The following is an 18,676-nucleotide window of genomic DNA, read 5'->3' as shown; positions in this document are numbered from 1 at the left end:
ACATGCCAGTGCGATTGTTGTAGCTCAAATATATTACACAATCCTGGCAAAAGTTTTTCACTTAGGAAAGAATCTCTTCTAAATCATCTGGTAATATATAGAAGATACCATTTGATGGGCGGTAAGGTTCGTATAATCAAAGCTATGGTTTTCCCAGTAGCAACGTATGGCTGTGAGAGCTGGACTATATGGAAGGCTGAGTGCCGAAGAATTGATGCTTTCGAACTGTGGTGCTGGAGAAGACTCTTAAGAGTCCCCTGGACTGCAAGGAGGTCAAATCAGTCAATCCTAAAGGAAATCAACCCTGAGTGCTCATTGGAAGGACAGACACTGAAGCTGAAGCTCAAATATTTTGGCCACCTAATGCAAAAAGTCACTGGAAAAGACCTTGATGCTGGGAAAGATTGAAGGCAAAAGGAGAAGGGGACGGCAGAGGATAAGATGGCTAGATAGCATCACTGATGCAATGGATATGAATTTCAGCACATTCCGGGAGAGAGTGGAGGACAGGAAGGCCTGGTGTGCTATGGTCCATGGGGTCACGAAGAGTCGGACATGACTTAACGACTGAACAACAATATATATATATATTTACCGATCTCAGCTAACTTTTCAAAATCAATTGCAGACATGCTTTCGGTATACAAAAAGAGCCTGTGCAGTCAATGATGTCTTCTAGTTGCAGTACTGATGATTCTTTAGTCCTTGATCAACCCTAAAAAACAAAAACAAAACGTGAGTATTTATAATCGGAGAAAGCCTTCTCATAGCATACTTCTAAGGACCCAGTCCTAACCCTGTCCCATTGCAACTGCACTAGGAGGGACCTCATGGTAACTAGACTCCTCGGGTTTGGTTCCAGCTTCCCAGAAACCTACCTTCAGCAGCTCAATAGTTGCTGTTTCTCTGAAGTGTCGGCATGCTCCCAGCTTTCCAAGCGTAGTTGGTTGGTTGGTTTAATTTATATAGCCAAAGCTCTCCGGGCAGTTCACAAAAATTAAATGCACAAACCAGCATAAAATACAATATAAAACTTAAAATCTTAAAACTACAGTATAAAAGTACACCCAGAATAAAACCTAACAGCAATGCAGAGACTTAAAATACAATAGCAGATGTAAAATAACCAAGTGAAAAGACTAGAATGTTAACATGCCTAGAAAATACAAAGGTCTTCACCTGGCGCTGGAAAGAGCACAGTGTAGGTGCCAGGCGAGCCTCTATGGGAAGCTCACTCCACAACAGAGGTGCCACCACAGAAAAAGCCCTCTTCCTGGTTGCCACCCACTTCACTTCCTTTGGCAGGGGCTCCCAGAGAAGGACAGCTGAAGATGATCGTATGGTCTGGGCAGGTATGGGAGGAGACGGTCCTTCAGATAACCTGGCCCCAAACCATATCATGCAGCCACTCTTGCACAGGGGCTTCCAGCAACCACTGCAAGTACAAACTGATACCATTATTGATCCTTACTAAAGGCTACACAGGCAGCATGGCACAACCCTTCTCCAAGTCTGTTCTTGGTTAGGGAATGCACACAAGCACACACACTTTACTGCACTTCTTATTTTAAAAATGTATTGGATGCTTTCCGAAGGTTTTGTCCAATGCAGCTGAAAATACCATTAAAATAACTGAAGATCCTGTGCAGCGGCAAAATCATTGCAGAGATATAAATATCTCATAGCTGAAAAATAAGATATCCAGCTCATAGCTCAAAATGGACTAAGAACAGGATTGTTCTTACTTGCCTGCCAGCCATGGAATGGCCAAGGCTAAGCTAAGGGCAGGGGTGATTAGTTGTGCCTGCCAATCCAGAAATGGACTCAGTGTGTCAGGAGGTGTGCCCGGCCCTTAGCTCCAAATTGACCCTACAGAGATAACTGGCAGATCATTGGTCAGGCTGACTCCAGGGAGATAGAGCCAGAAAGTAAAAGCTCTGCCTCCTCTTTGAGTAACTCCCACCCACTACACCACCACCAAAACTACATAAGCAAATCCTTCTCTCCCAAGCCCAGCTTCATCATCCTGCCATACCAGGTTGTGCATTTTCCATATTTTCTAAACACTGCAAATTGCCGAAACATCCCTCTGAAAAACCCAGAAAGGAATTAAAGCAAGAAGAGAGATGGGATCATGAAAAGAAAACATCTGCCCAGATTTCAGTACATTCTTCCCGAAGAGCTCCAATTAGAAAGTTTCTAGTTACAAGAAAAATTTACTGTAGCACCCTAGGGAATTAATTTACCCCTGACCACAGCACTCTCTGTTCCTAAGAGATAACATAATCTCCTTAATAGCATTCGACAGCAAGTATTACCGTTTATAGTGAACTGCCAGAATTAACTCCCTTCCTCACTACCGAACCCGGGGTGTGTGGGGGGTAGGGAATGTTTCACAATAGACATTTGGAAGCATCGTACATTACAACCCAATTTGTATCATTCATAAGTTCTACCTTCCGTCAGCCCCAAAAGACTGTTACCTTACATGCATTTTAATCAAAAATGAAATGAAACTGCAAATACAACAGTTTTTTTTTAATGAACCAGCATCAATGGATAGATGAAACAAAGCCAAAGGATTCCTTGCAATGTTTGTTCACTCTTTGATGCTTCCTCTTTGTTCCTCTAGCTGTCAGCTACACCTACATTTAAAACAGACTACTATTGATCTCGATCTTTAAAAGAAAAAGCGATCTCCACACAGCCCTGCCTTCCACTGATAATTCTTTATTTCTTCTAAGAGATGCAACACAAAATATCAAGCTATTTTAATATGGAAAGTATATTTTGCATTCGTTAACATCTTGAGAGAAGCTAGATCATGAACAGGCTTCAGAGGATTATACATTTTTTAAGATCAATATTAATATTGCATGCTTACTACAGGATAGTAAGAAATGTAAAATACAGCTGGTCAAGTTATTGGCATTTGTGGGGAGAAGGAAGGAAAGATTAAAGGAAGGGTTGAAACGCAAATATTACCTATTCCAAGGCAAAGAGAACAGAAGGGGATTTTCCCCTCAAGGTCTGCTGTGATCTGGAAATTCATTTTGTGGACCAGAACATTAGAGTTATAGGGACTGTTCCTTATTGACTGAGGGCCACTAATTATCCTAGCTCTCAAAGTACACTTTGTTGAGGGTACAGAAAGGCAATGAGAGGGGATGGAAGACTGGTGATACGTCCCCTTGACCCTAATTTCCCAAGTACAAAATAATAAAAACGGCGCTATCAGAGATGAAGTCTTTGGAATGAGTAGGATGAACTGAACTTTTACTGGAAATAATTCCTTTTTAAAACCTTGGTTTAGGGGAGGGGTTTTCCTCTAAGAGGGGCAAGGGGTTATCTAGGATACTAGTAGGACCTAAGCTTTCTTACCATGGATAATGAGTGCAAAAGTGCAAGAGGAGTTTCATGTGCATACCTTTTCAAGGGATGTTAATGAGTATTAAATGTGTTCGCCAATGGTAACAGTACCTTGGCATGGTGTTTTCCATCTTTAGGGTTCTGGATGGCCAATCAGAGTGTGTCTTGGATGGCTTGATTCGGTTAGAGAATGGGCAGCAGGAAGGCATCTGCATATTCCAGAGGTCCAACACCCATTGTAGAAAAGCAGGAACCCCACCTGTTGTGCGTACCAAAGGAGGAGAGCCCATATAGTATATCTACTTTCTTGCCCTGTATGCCCATGCTTTTACTTGAAGTACCTTACCTGAGGAAAGTAGAAGTTTCTATAGCAGGGGTTGGCAACCTGGAAACCTCAATATATTTTAGATTACAATTCTCATCAGTCTGAGGCAGCATGGCTAATGGTGAGAGTTATGTGAGGTTTAGTACCTACCCCTGATATAGAGTCACGGGGCAGTATCCAACAGTCATTTCGTTAATGCAAATGATGTTGCGCTAGCAGAAACTACATTCTATACTACGAGCAAGAGAAGAATCCAACTACAGTTATATTTGGGCAAGCAGTTTTGCATAACTCTTATACAACTGGTTGCGCGAGCAAAATGGCCAATCACTTGCGCAACGGAAAGATTCAGTGGAGCACCACTACCGCTGTTTGAGTATGCAGAATGTCACCGTTGGATACTGCCCATCGTGTTAAAATGACAGCGAAGCTGAGCTCCTCAGAAACTTGTTTTTCATACTGTACTGATTAAGAGACTGAGCTGTGAAACATGAGGCCCTGTCTCAAATCTTGTCTCTGCTACAAACTCACTAGGTGTCAGGGTTGTTTCTGAGTGCAGGGAGTGGGATAGTAGTTCAGATTCTGGAGGAGAACTGCCAGACATGGGGGAGGTGTTTTCCCAGGCTAGTCAAGACATGACTGGCCCGGCTTCTCGTGTTACGAACGCCCAGCTGGCTGAGGATGAGGGTTCCTCTTCACATACCCCTTTGAGAGTCAGTGAACAGAAGGAGGGGGGGTTGGAGAGTCTGATTTAATAGACGCCAGGTGCAGGCGCACAGCAAAGAGAGATTAGGCAGGGGTGGAACTTAGACAGTCTACCCGATTGGCCTTGCATGAGAAGCTGCGCTCAGAAGCCTCACGAGAGAGAGGGTCCTCCCCCCACCCTTAAGTTAGGCTAGTGAGACCGCCTTCCTTCTCAAATGGCGGGCAACCTTTTGAATTCCCCTGAAGGCATTCCTTTGTAGACTGAGAGTCACTGAGAATTTGCATCTGTATGTCCCTGTGAAATAATGGATTAAAAGCTGTAGACTGAAGCCTCTCATCTGTGTTTGTCTTCAGCGTTGAAATAACGTGGGGGCTAAAGGAATCCTGACACTAGCTGATCTTAGGCCGCTACTCTCTCAGCAGCCAGGTACACCCACACACAAAACAGGAATATTAATATTGATCTACTTCACAGGATTGTTGTAAGGATTAATGAGATGATATATGTGAAGCAGTTTGAACTATGGTTCCCAACCAACAAGCCTTTTATTGGTCACTCCAGTAAAACTGGTTTTTGTCAGTAACTGGTCTTGTGCTCTGAAAAGCCAAGAAACTCCAGATTCCACTAGCCTCTGCCTACGACCAGCCCTGTTCTTACCACCACCACTCCTCACCCTGAACTGCTAGATTCACCCACTCCACCTCTGACCAGATTCTTCACTGGCTGCTCCAACAACTCTAGCCTGGGTCCTACCACAACTATTTTCAGCTCTTTGTTATGCAAACATAAAGCTAATTTCAATAGAGAGGTCAAAGCGACCCAACAGTCAAGCACAGTTTACCTGGCAAACATGGATTTTCCAGAGAGAAGTTAGGGATGTAGCCAAGGTCAAATGCAGTCAAGTATAATCAGAGTTCCAAAAAGCAGTGTCAGACAGAAGTCCAATGGTCAATAACACAGAGGTCCAAACACGAGTCAGGATACAGGAGCTGCAGCAACAGTGTTGTTTCCAGCAAAGGCTAGACTGAGCATGCAGGCTTATGTTACCAGAGCCTCCTGAGCCCTACCCAAGGCTCACCAGCAATACATTGCAAGCCTTGCTCCTAATGACTTCCCTCCTCTTGAGGAGTCCTCCTTTGGAGTTGGGTGCTTCTTCTTATAGGAGTCTTACTGATTTGCTTTTTAAGGCAACAACACTCTCTGGGACTAGGTGGTCATTAAGCCTCTGACTCTGAAGCAGAATTGTCCTCCTCTGGGGATGGACCTGTGGTCCTCTCCTCCAAGGGCCCAGGCTCCCCCAGGTCTCCTGATATGGGTGGTTCCATGGCATCATCCATCTCTGGGAGTTCTAGCTCCTCAGAGGAGGAGGATTCCTCCAGCGAGGGCATGACAGCTTGCCAGATTCTGCTCCAGCCCTTCAAGTCCTGCTCCAGGATTCTGTATTTTTGGAAGTCAGCAATATTTCTTTGAACATTTACTTTATATGTGCTAGCTGCTTTTAAGTCCTATTGAGTTAAATGTGAGAGTTAACCATATACTTAAATTTCTCCTGTTTAAATCAGCTGGACTTAAAAGTCCTTAACTTTGACTGGATTGGGACCTACATTGTTATTTTAAAAGGAGATATTTCACATCAGACCTGAGAAAGAGAAAGCAGGGTTTTTTAAAAAAAGGTTTTATGGTATTTAAAAGCTTTACACTAGATTTTTAAAGCTTTGGCTTTCAGTGATAAGAGATAGGATAGAAAGGAGCACACAGAAAGGTTAATTTCTGAGATGGATTGAGATGCAGCCTTGAGAAAATCAAGATGAAAGCAAGACAGACGAGCTTTTGTGTGCTATCATTCCAGGTTACATACTGATCAGACAGAGCAGTTTTTTGGAAAGCAATTTTCTCCCAGTCTCATTCATTCAGTGTTTGAGCTCGAAAAATAAGAGAACGTTGTTTTATTTTCAAGAATTATATACTATCCAGAGCCAAGAAAGGAATCTTGCTTGGGAACTGTTCTTTTGCAGTTTAAAGTCAGGCAGGTACAGACATCATCCTGAAGTGAGTACTGAATTACTCTGGTCTCCACCATGGAGCTTTATAAAGTTACATTAATATCCCCGAAGGCTGGTGTGCACCTAGAGACCCAATTTTCCTTAATACTAAAGATGAGGGATACATATTGAACAGAGTGGGTTTACTGCACCAAAATGTCACGATGCAGGGGAAGATTAAAGCACCCACTAAAGTCATATCAGTATTAATGAAATAAGCAGCACCACAGACAGATAGTATTGGAGGTTAGTCCCAGACCTCTTCCGTTCCCCCAAACTGCAGCCTTGTAAGGCCAAATACATGCCTGTAAGTACTCAGAACTTGAGTGCTGGCAGGGTCCGCTTACAATAGCTGGAACAGCTGCAGGTAGCTGGAAGGCTGGGTTGGAGTTTGTAGCACAGACAGGAAACTGAAGCCAGTCACTTGCTATGACTGAAGGGAACAGCACATTGGTCCCTCCACAAAGGGGTGCAGGCCCAGCAGTCCATATCGCTACATCCAGCATTAAATTAAACTGACTGCCATCTGAATTGCCAATGTCAGTTAGAAAGCCAGTGCTGCCTAATCCCCCAAAAAGAAAACCTGTACTATTTAATTATTAACATTTGCCATAAAGAGCTAATTTATTTGAGCTGAAGGAATCCCCTGTGAATCATTTTGCAATTTAAGATCTGTGACCAAGGCACCAGATCATTCTTCAGTAGCTTGCCTGTTTAATTCAATTAATGGCGCAATTATTTTTGCAGCATTAATTGATTCCATCTCTGATGCGTAGGGCATGCAGCAGAGAGATGAAGGGCTCGAACTACACACCTCACTGCCTCCATGACGATTCATGGACACTGGTAGCTTTCAGTTTCGTATCAAAAGTTCAGACTGTTAGTTAGTTGCTCCAGACTTTTTCTTATGTCTGTGAGTAGGGCAAACTAGGGAGCCAACCAGGAGGCACAGACAGGGGCGTGAGATGGGCTCTCCTTGATCAGGAGGATTTTGATCCATGGTGTTTATACCCTGGTTTGAACTGCTAACCATTCCCTCCTCTGTCCTTGTACCACAGAGCGTAAAGTTTTAGTCTTACTCCAAGTCCTGCAGTGTCTGATACTAACCCATGACTACTATCTAGCGATGTGAAGGCCTGGAAAAAAAAAAAAATTGGGGAAAAACTGTTTTCCCCCCAGTTTTTTCTAAGGACCTTTTCCCCCCCCCCATTGGAAAAATTAAACAGCTTTGGATTATGAAGAATTTTCTTTTAGAATTTAAGTGTTTATATATTGTTACCCAGCATTTACTCCCCACAAAATGATTCCTAAACTCTGTAATAAGTACAGTTTTATAGAAAGACTAGAGATGTAAAATGTCTGGAAATAATGAAGCCATAGGGGAAAATGTTTTAATCTTCTCTGTAAGTTTCCCAGCACAGTTATTTCTTTAATTCCTTATTAAAGATCTAAAGTATATTTTACTGATAGACATTCCTAAGCGGAGTCTTTCCTGGCTAAATAAAATCTCAGTACCTTTTCCTTCTTATCAGATTTCCCTAAGGTCCATCCAACAAACCGGAACAAGTTTAGGAATTTCCTTAAACTTCCTTACAAATAGGAACAGATGTTATACACCAGTCTTCCTCTGCCTCTAGTTCTTCCTGCTTCTTCTGGCTTCTAGGATGATTCAAATGTTTCAGGGACTGCTTGCTGATGTTCCTCTCTGGTCAGACATTAAATAGGAATCTGGAGGCATCTCTACACCAGCCTAAAATCCTGCATTTAAAACGAGGCTTTCTGCTTCCATTTTAAATACAGGCTCACGACGACTCCCTTTTTCACGTGCTTCCTTTCCCCCTCCCCCTTCCCTCTCCTTCTTCCCATATCTGAGTCTTCCATTACCTTTCATTGATCTCGCTCCTCTTCTTGCTGTTTTTCCTATTTTCATGGAGGAAACTGAAGCCACAACGGGGTAATTTGATAGCTCATTATCTGCGATCTACTTAAAAACGGACCAAAGGGCATTTAGTGCCCGAGACGCCCTGGAGGGTCATGGCAGGTTAACAGCATCATGTAAAGAGCGCACAAACTTCTGTGAAGGAGTAATCTCAATCACAGGATAAAAGCTCAGTGTGAAGGAGCGCTAAATTATGTTATGTACATCTTGGTCTGCTCACAGACTTGTCATGTTTGGTATACTGAATTTAAAAATATATTCTATTCAGGCAATAATTGCAAATTTACTAACTGAATTGTACTTTTAAAAGTTTTAAGTGTAATGATAGTTTTATGAGGAAACCAAATTATACATAAAATAACTTTAGGAGCAGAGAGGCTGCTTTATGTTCCAAAAGCAGCCTTCCCCCACCTGGTGGACTCCAGATGTTTTGGACTACAATGTACAGCATTCCTGACCATTGGCCATGCTGCCTAAGCCTGATGGGAGCTGAAGCCCAAAGTATCTGGAGGCCACCAGGTTGGGGAAGGCTGTCTTAAAGCAACAAAGTGACTTTAGAGCTGTTACAAATGCTTAAAACAATAAGTATTGCTTATTTTTTAAATGTTTCCCCAAATGTTTTTCCCCCGAAAAACACACAAAAAAAAGGTTGTTGTTGTTTTCCCATGGCCTCAACATTTCTGGAAAATTTACATCTCTACTATGATCCCTAACAGCATCACTAAGAATTAACTATGAATAAAACTGGCCGGTTTTACTACTTCCATTTTGTGGTAAAGGTTTCAGACACTTGCAATGCACAGCAAGGCCTTACGATTATTTAATCTGACACCTTGGCAAGACCTTGGCATATCACTCGGGGAATAGCACTGATTATTCGGGTGTGGCTGAATACGTATGTGGGGGATACAGTGGTGAAAGTGCAGAGAACAGGGAGCACAGAACATGCCCACAACTTGAATGTTCATAGCTTTGTATCCGTACATGGGGGGCGAGGACAATGAATGTGATCTTGTTTCTCCCCCGCTCCCTCTACAACCACACTTTGATATCCCCAGATCTGTTATCTGATCTTCACATTAACTATGGCACTAAAAAGGTAAAGGTGTCCCCAACCAGTCGTGTCTGACTCTAGGGTGCGGTGCTCATCCCCGTTTCTAAGCCGAAGAGCCAGCGCTGTCCGAAGACGCTTCCGTGGTCATGTGGCTGGCATGACTGAACACCGAGGTGCACGGAACGCTGTTAGCTTTCCCGCCGAGGCGGTACCTATTTATCTACTTGCAATTTCTTGCTTTCAAACTGCTAGGTTGGCAGGAGCTGGGACTGAAGACGGGAGCTCACTCCGTCACGCGGCACTCGGGTCTCGAACTGCTGACCTGCCGACCTTCCAGTCTGCAGTTCAGCGTCTTAACCACTTACTAGGCAAATATGTATCTTAAAAGTATTAGGGCCCAACTACTTTCTCTGCAAACCTCAACTGATTTGGTAAACAACAGTATGTCCTATCCCAAGTACATACGTCCTGGTGCATCAAACTTTTGAGACTAAGCCAAAACTGTTTCCATGTGCAACTAAATTAATGGAGAAAATGTAAAACAGAAAGGCTGACCTGACAACAAAAGTGGTTGCTGTAATTCTTTTCGCAATTAAATATGCGTAGGTTTCGTTCATTTCAGGGGGCCTTACAACAGGTTTACACCGTCAGAAATTGACCCTTTTTGTAGGTCAAGCTCAGTGTACTGTACAGACTGCAATGTGGTAAAGCAGTTTTCTATGGAAAGGGGCTATGCCATTACATGGTACATATTATTATAAGTTGCCTTGACTGGGTTTTTTTAAGCTGCCTAATAAGTTAATATCTAATGAATACAAATAAACTATATAAACACACACAGCTCACGTCAGCGGGAGCATTTGTTTCAGCAGCTAACAAGGAGTCAATTGCTTCCCAGAGACTGAAAAAATTGTGTTAGGGGAGAACTTGAGGGTTGGAGTTATGGAGAGACACGTGAAAGGCATGAATGGGACTTCATACCCACCTTGGCATAAAAGGATGGGGCTGAACCTATTAAGATGGGGCATGTAGTGCAAATCCTCAGTTATAGATTCTGCTGGAGAGTGCAAGGAAGACAACAATAGCCTTACTCCATAGGGAGGCATTTCACACACGATGTGGTGGCAAACCCAGGTTTGCCACAAAGTAGACACTCAACGGGGAGCTACAGACAAGCACAGCTCCCTGGCAACTGTACATGTATTTGCAAACATGTTTGTTGCGCTGATCCTGCATGTTTAAATGTACATATTTTCAAAATGTAATGTGTGAACTGGTCCTCAGAGAGCAAAAACGGTAATATAGGTCATTTCAGAGAAGACCAAGGCAACAGCTCCTTACACTTTACATTCCCAGTCTCACTGGTGCACTTTGGGAGGAAGAGAACCACCACTTTACCCTCTAACATTTCAGTTGTTCTGCTGTATAGTCTAATTCAGTTCAAAAAAGTCACCAGAATATTAAGTCATTTGTGGCACCCTGAAAGGGAAACAAACCAACAAATTCTCTTGCAGCTTACAAAAGTACCTCTCCCCGATCATCTAGAAACAATTCTGACTTGTTGCAAGCACCCAGGCAAGTGGCTGTTTAGAAACCTGCTCTACGCTCTTCTCGGCCTGTAATGCTGTGGGTGAAAATAGTGACCTCATCACACTTCTGAATGTCGATCTCAACTGGCCACAAGACTACTGACCTACTAGTTTGGGGGCTTGGTTGTGTGAATCCGGTCTAAAACATGTCTAAGGGTGCAATCCTATCTATGTTTAGACAGGAAAAAAGTCCTACTAGTCCCACAGTTCCCACCATGCTGGCTGGGGAATGCTGGAACCTATAGGACTTTTTTCTAAACGTGCATAAACACTGCACCCTAAACAGTACTGGACTGCAGCCGGAGCGTGCTATACAACAGGCGGCAACATCTTACATTTGCTTGAAGCAGTGTAAGTGTTTATTGGGTAAGGACGATTAGATGTTGCTAATCACAACAGGCATTAATGATAATCGTTTATGAAATCGGCTTTATATTAAATTAACTAAAAAAGGAAGGAACAAATAATTATGTCAGGCTAAATTCATGCTCAAGCAGAGATTACATCGCCAGAGCGTAATGCTTTGGATCTTAGACAGAAATATATTCTTTAAGATGGCAGTTTTAATTGAATTAATCTGGCAAGCTACTGGACAACAGTCTGCTGCACCACAAACACACATTTTAAATTGCAGAGTGATTCACGGGGAATCCTCCCGCTCAAATAAATTAGTTCTTTACAATGAATGTTAGTATATTAAATCATACAGGCTTGAATTTCTCAGCAGCATTAAGATATAAGAACAGCAAAGAAACACAGAGCAAATAAGACAATAGACACAATCCAGCAAGGGTGACAGGCACACACAGCTGATGTGGGCACCCAAACAAACATGCAGAAGTACGTCATAAAGTTCACCTGGTTCCCACTTAACCTGTAGATGAATCTCATGCAGGTGGGGACATGTGTCCCTATCCAGGGCTATCAATTGCATTCGCACACAACATGCCCAGAGCTGGATCAAGATCACTTCCATTAGTTCAATCAACTGCTGTTTAAAATGGTGAAATGATGATAAAGGGAGTCTTATGCAGCTTGGATGTTCAGGAAAGAAAAAGGAAGTGCTGCCGTGGCAGGTCACAGGGCTTAGGCTACGTTTGTCAAGGTCTTTACCAAGCTACGTCTATAGAAATTTAAAGGACAAAGGTTGAAGAAGTGAGCGGAAGCAGGCACATACAGCCCAGTCCCAACCAAGAACAAAAAATTCCCATTAATCTTAAAAGAACTTCCAAGCATGTGTACGATTGTAATCTTAATTAGATAACAAACACAATCAAGTTGCAATAGGCCCTTTGGGGGCAAAGCAGGAAATAAAAAAAAAACACGTCTCCTTCTTCAGCACCATTCAGGATTCACAAAGCCAGAACAAAAAAATAAATAAAACCGAAGTGTGGTCATTCTACTGGTAAAACTGAAGATCAATTTTAAAAGCATAGTAGGTGCGGTGTGACTGGACAGCTTGATGTTTCTTCTTATTGCAAAATTGTGCTTTATTCTTGTTTTTTTATGACTTTTTAAAATTGTGTGAACTGCCTTGAAAGGGCTGTATAGCCCTGACAAGTGGCATATAAATGCTTAGATAGCTAGGAGGGAAGGAGGTATGTTCCCTCCAGTTCTTCCCTGCAGTGTGTCTCCCTGTCCTCCAGTTATTCTTAACCTGCTTTCCCCCCAGCCTGGCACAGGGGAAAGGATTGAACTCCTCTCCGATGCACCGCCATCCCAATCCTGTCATTTCTAAAAATTAAAGGGCACATTACATATATGCATACATTTCTGATAGCCACTGAAGCTATACTGAGAGCTTTTCTACACGAGACATTTATTGGGCACTCTTCATTCCCTACTCACGGTCGTTTAGGGATTCTTTAGGCCATGTCATGACGCTCTAGTTTCGCTTCTGTTATTAAACAGCACTTTCTGGGAGTTTTTTTTTTAGAGCAGGGGAAATGCAGTATTATTTACTACAGTGAAAAAAAACCCTTTTTCCACTTGTGTAGTTGTGTCATTCTGCTATGCCACAGTGCCACCTAGAGGTTATGTAGCAGAAAAGTAGGAAAGGAAACACTTCATGTAGTGCCGGGATCTCAATTCTGCACGCGAAACCAAAAGCAGGTACAGAGGATTAACAGCCTTGTGTAGAAAAGCTTTGGGTGGCCCTGCAGCATACCGGAAGAGGGCATTTCGTTGTGGCTGTGCACCCGTCTCATATACGGAAGGAAGCCCTGTTGGTTTCAATGGGACTTACCCCTAAACAGGGCATAATCTGTGCCAGTGCTTGGCCCTGGCATGTTTTAATGCCAAGGCCCAACCCTAAAACACATGTTGTAAGAACACAGCCCCTCAGCACGTGCAGAGTTCACTTCCGTTGCCACTGCGAAAGGACAAAGTTCCCGGTGCACATTCAGGGCTACCAAAGCTCCGGCGCACATTCAGGGCTACCAAAGCTCCGGCGCACATTCAGGGCTACCAAAGCTCCGGCGCACATTCAGGGCTACCAAAGTTCCCACGCACATTCAGGGCTACCAACGCACATTCAGGGCTACCAAAGCTCCGGCGCACATTCAGGGCTACCAAAGCTCCGGCGCACATTCAAGGCTACCAAAGCTCCGGCGCACATTCAGGGCTACCAACGCACATTCAGGGCTACCAAAGTTCCCGGCGCACATTCAGGGCTACCAAAGTTCCCGGCGCACATTCAGGGCTACCAAAGTTCCCGGCGCACATTCAGGGCTACCAAAGCTCCCGGCGCACATTCAGGGCTACCAAAGCTCCGGCGCACATTCAGGGCTACCAAAGTTCCCACGCACATTCAGGGCTACCAAAGCTCCGGCGCACATTCAGGGCTACCAAAGCTCCGGCGCACATTCAGGGCTACCAAAGCTTCCGGCGCACATTCAGGGCTACCAAAGCTCCCGGCACACATTCAGGGCTACCAAAGTTCCCGGCGCACATTCAGGGCTACCAAAGTTCCCGGCGCACATTCAGGGCTACCAAAGCTCCGGCGCACATTCAGGGCTACCAAAGCTCCGGTGCACATTCAGGGCTACCAAAGCTCCGGCGCACATTCAGGGCTACCAAAGTTCCCGCACACATTCAGGGCTACCAACGCACATTCAGGGCTACCAAAGCTCCCGGTACACATTCAGGGCTACCAAAGCTCCCGGCGCACATTCAGGGCTACCAAAGCTCCGGCGCACATTCAGGGCTACCAAAGCTCCGGCGCACATTCAGGGCTACCAAAGTTCCCGGCGCACATTCAGGGCTACCAACGCACATTCAGGGCTACCAAAGCTCCGGCGCACATTCAGGGCTACCAACGCACATTCAGGGCTACCAAAGCTCCGGCGCACATTCAGGGCTACCAAAGCTCCGGCGCACATTCAGGGCTACCAAAGTTCCCGGCGCACATTCAGGGCTACCAACGCACATTCAGGGCTACCAAAGCTCCGGCGCACATTCAGGGCTACCAACGCACATTCAGGGCTACCAACGCACATTCAGGGCTACCAAAGCTCCGGCGCACATTCAGGGCTACCAAAGTTCCCGGCGCACGTTCAGGGTTAGGGGAAAGGCGTCCCGCCCGAAGGATGATGTTCCCAAACAGACTTGAGTCCCAACTGATGGCCACCCATTTGGACGCCCTTAAAAGGGGGCGGGCCAGATTGCTGGAGGGCAAGGCTATCCGCGGCTACCGGTCCTGATGGCTATGGGCCACCTCCAGTACCAGAGGCAGCGCGCCCGCGCGCGCCGGGCGCTGGAAACATGGGCGGGGGGGTGCTGTGGCGCTCCTGCCCCGCTTGTGGGTTCCTGGCCGGCGTGAGCGGACCGCTGGGCGGGATGCCCCTCGGCCGGAGCCAGCGGGGCTCTTCCTACGTTCACGCGCCGCCTCCCGCGCGCGCGCCCCCAAACAGGCCTCAGCTGGAACGACGAGAGGGCCGCCGCCCCTGCGGGTCGTTCGACGCCGCGCCGGGCTGAGGGGACCCCGGCAAGCCGGAGTCCGGCGGGCGCCTGCCGGGGAGGAAGCCCGGCGGACTCGGCGGGCCTCCCTCCGCGGCCGCGGCTCGGCCCCGCTGACTCGGGCGCTCGCTCCTCGAGCGGCTGCGTGGACGGAGACCCGCCGCGCGCCCCGGGGAGGGAAGAGGAGGCGGGGGCGCCCGGGCCGGCCGCCGCGCGGCGCCCGCCTTCTGCTCGCCCCCAGGGGCTGCTTGGCGCGGCCCAGCCCGCCGCCCGGCCTGCTGCTGGAGCGAGGGAGCGCCGCGGGACGTACCTGCCGGCGCGCCCCGCCGCTGTCGCCGGCCCGCGTCGCCTCCTCCCCGAAGGGGCCCCGCGCGGGCGGGCGGCCACCCCGCCTCAGAGCCCCTCGGGCGCCGCTCGCCGCGAACGGGCCGCGGAAGCGCCTGAGGCCACGGGGTGGGGCTGCCCCACTCCAGGAACTAGGTGGGGCTGGGGCATTCCTCCGGGGGGGGGAGGAAGCCGCGCCGCGCCGCGGCTCTCGCCCGCGCGCCCCGCGCGGCTGGACGGCGGCGCTGAAGGTCCGGGGGTCCCTGAGGGAAACCCGTGTGCAGGGATGGGGAAGCGGGCTGGAAGAAAGCCTCAGCCAGCACCCTGCTCCCCTGCCGGAGAGAGAGAGAGGGATTTCCAGGCCATGCAGCTGGACAGGGGCTCTGAAGGTCTGGGGGTCCCTGAGGGAAACCAGGGGGTAGGGATGGAGAAGCGGGCTGGAAGAAAGTCACACCCATCATCCTGCTCCCCTGCCAGAGAGAGAGAGAGGGATTTCCAGGCCATGCAGCTGGACAGGGGCAATGAAAGTCCTGGGGTCTCTGAGGGAAACTTGTGTGCAGGGATGGGGAAGCGGGCTGGAAGAAAGTTGCACCCATCGTCCTGCTCCCCTACCACAGAGAGAGGACATATATATACGTTCTCCCTGAAGAATCATTGCTAGTTAACTAATGCTAGGTGAAAAATGGTTGCCAGCAGTTGCTTGGCTTGAGGTCAGTGAGATCCTTTACATGCTCAAGCCCAACCCACAACAACCCCTAGTGCACTCTTCATCCCAACCCAGCGCCCTTCAGATGTGGTGGACTACATTTCCCACCATCCTGGCTGCAGATGATGGGAACTGTTGTCCAAGAGGACACCAGGCTGGGGAAGGATGCCGTAATGGTTTTGCGTACTGATTTTGGTCCCCTAAGTAGCCCGCCGTAGCTGCCTCTCTCTTAACGCTGCCTAAAACTCCTGTTGTGCCAAACCGTCCCAAACTCACGATATCATTCCCTTCCATTTTTATTTATGGTTTTTATTTTTCTGATATGGTTTTTACTTTGTGATTGTTGTTCGCCTCCTAGGACACTTAACTGTGGAAAGGAGAAGTATACCTTTAATAAATATGCTGTGGGAGCGATCCTATGGCCCTTAGACAGAGTCTGAGGGGCCACAGAATAGGTTGGATTTCTGGATCCGTGGTTGGAGTCAGTGCTCCAGCCTTGGAGCCAGGAATCCGAGTTCCCTGCTCTGTCCCCCTCGCAGCCAGTGCAGAGAGAACCATGCTAGTGACCGCAGAGAGGGAAAGGGGGCATGCCGTTGGGCGGGGAGGGGACTGGGGAGGTCGACTTACACAGTATCCCCAGGCCTCCCCAGCCCCCTCCCCTCCCGCTCTGCAGAGCCCCAGCTAGATGGGCAAAAAAGCCCATTTAGCTAAAATGCAGAGCGGGAGGAGCGCAGCAGCAAAGATCACCTCCACCGCTCCTCCTGCTATGCATTGGATGGCCGTAAGCTTCTGAGTTCTGAGGCTTACGGCCATCCCATTAGGATTGTGCCCTGTAGGTATATTTTTAGGGAAGAGAAGATTGTGTCCTTTGGTGCTATCTCAGGGCTAAGGAGAGGGTTGAGGCCTCATCATATTAGGTATCCCTGAGATTAGTTTCTCAAAGCTTCCTGTAGAGACAAACGGCCTCTCTCTTCCCATGAGTAAACATGTATGGGATTGCACTGTTAAATGTGTAGGTTATTATAGAAATGTGTCAACTCAAATATATCCCAGTAGCAACCTCCCAACCCCAGGGGTGATGGGAGTTGTAGTCCAGCACATCCAGAGGGCACCAGGTTGGGGAAGGCTTTGCATAAAGACATTTTAAAAGGCATTCCCAATGTCTCCTCCTGAAAGGCAAACCAGAGATGCTGTCTTTTTCATCCGTCCATTTAAGGGCGCAATCCTATGCAGATAGGCGGCCCCCTCTAAATTTGGATGCGACCGCCTAGCCAATGCAGGGCAGGAGAAGCACGGAGGGGATCGTTCCCTCCATGTTTCTCCTGCCCTGCATTTTTGGCTAGACAGCTGATTGCGGCTGTCTAGCCGTGGGAGGGCTGAGCAGGGAAGGAGACTGCCGTACGACACGTTGGATGTGCCGCTCAGGCATTTCCACCCTCCCTGCCCCAGAAGCCCCGCCGGGAACACCCCATTTTGGCTGCTCCACGCTCCTCTTGCGAGCACGGAGGACGAGGCTTTTCCGCACCGCCTGCGAGGCAGCACGGAAGTGGGGGAAGGTTGGTTCTCCAAGAACCGACCTCGGAGCACGGGCTCTGAGGTCGGTTCCCAGAAAACCAGATATCCTATGGCTGTCTAGCCGCTGACTAGCGGCCATAGGATTGCTCCCTCCATTGCCTTCTTTTTTAGTGGATTTAATGTTTTTAATGTTATGATATGGTTTTATTACTCATTTTTACGTTAGTATTGTTGTTCGCATTTGATTCATTGTATGCCACCTTGGAGACTCTAAATAAATAAAATAAATTTCCCCAGAGACAGGTTCCAAAGAATGCAGACTATTGGGGGTATATGGAAATGAGGAGACCATCCAGGGAGAATGTACAGAAGCAAAAAACCATTCCTAGTACAAATGTTGCCTCTGCCAGGTCTCACTGATGGCCTTAGGTAAGCTCTTCAGAGCCTCAGTCTTGTTGTCTGGAATATGGGGTTAATAATGCTGATCTACTTCTGCATGCTTCTTATATGGATTACTGAGCTCAGTATGTATAAAGCTTTGCAGATCTGCGGGACAGTACAAAGCGTTTAGTGCTACCTTATCACAGAAATGTTGCCATAACGTACAAAGTTGCATGCTTTCTGGCACACAAGCAGCATTGGAAGTGCCATAACTCTTCTCTTAAACCAAAAGGTTCGTTTTTTATTTGATTTCAAAGAATCTACTCTAACCAAACAAGAAATAGCTTAATACATTGAGAGCCACAATAATCCTCTGATCTCCTCCACTTTACCAAAGACTCAGTTAGAAACGAGCACGTCCCAGCCAGACCAGCAGCATCCCTCGCAAAGACATCATCTCCCTGACAGCATTGTTGTGTAAGCGTCATTTTGACATCACCAGGGAGAAGGGCAGAGAGGAGAGGAGGCTGCCTGAGTTTCTTGCTGCCAGGTGGCAATGACAAGTCCAGAAATGAGGGTCAGCACCCCAAACTATCCTGGAGAGTGTCCTCTATGACATGGCATAGAACTGTGACCAGCCCAAGGCTTTAGTATGGGGCAAGATACTGCTAAAATAAGAAAAAAATGCCAAAATGCATTGGGTTTCTTATAATAAATTCTATCTTGCATCCTGAGAACCCATTTCCCTTCTTTGTGATCTGTTTTGGAA

General features: G+C 46.9%; 1 protein-coding gene across 4 annotated transcripts in view; it reads right to left on the bottom strand.

Annotated features, from left to right (window-relative positions):
- The window catches only part of ARHGAP8 (Rho GTPase activating protein 8), a 65,888-nt gene extending 50,465 nt beyond the window's left edge, over positions 1-15,423 (bottom strand). For 2 of the 4 annotated variants that reach the window (XM_084811262.1, XM_084811264.1), the window contains exons 1-2: positions 15,292-15,423; positions 596-715 (exon numbers count right to left, since the gene is read on the bottom strand). In XM_084811262.1, coding sequence (XP_084667388.1) covers positions 596-632 — 37 coding nt within the window. In that variant the 5' untranslated portion in view covers positions 633-715; positions 15,292-15,423. Of the gene's footprint in view, positions 1-595; positions 716-878; positions 2,310-15,291 lie in introns of those variants that run through there. The other 2 variants (XM_084811263.1, XM_084811265.1) reach the window with 1 other exon arrangement.
- Between the last annotated feature and the right edge of the window lie 3,253 nt (positions 15,424-18,676).

This window comes from Heloderma suspectum, chromosome 7 (genome assembly GCF_057233095.1).
Source record: "Heloderma suspectum isolate Gila_16-S chromosome 7, 16-S_ref, whole genome shotgun sequence".
Classification (NCBI taxonomy): Eukaryota; Metazoa; Chordata; class Lepidosauria; order Squamata; family Helodermatidae; genus Heloderma; species Heloderma suspectum.
This window is presented reverse-complemented; position numbering and strand designations above follow the sequence as displayed.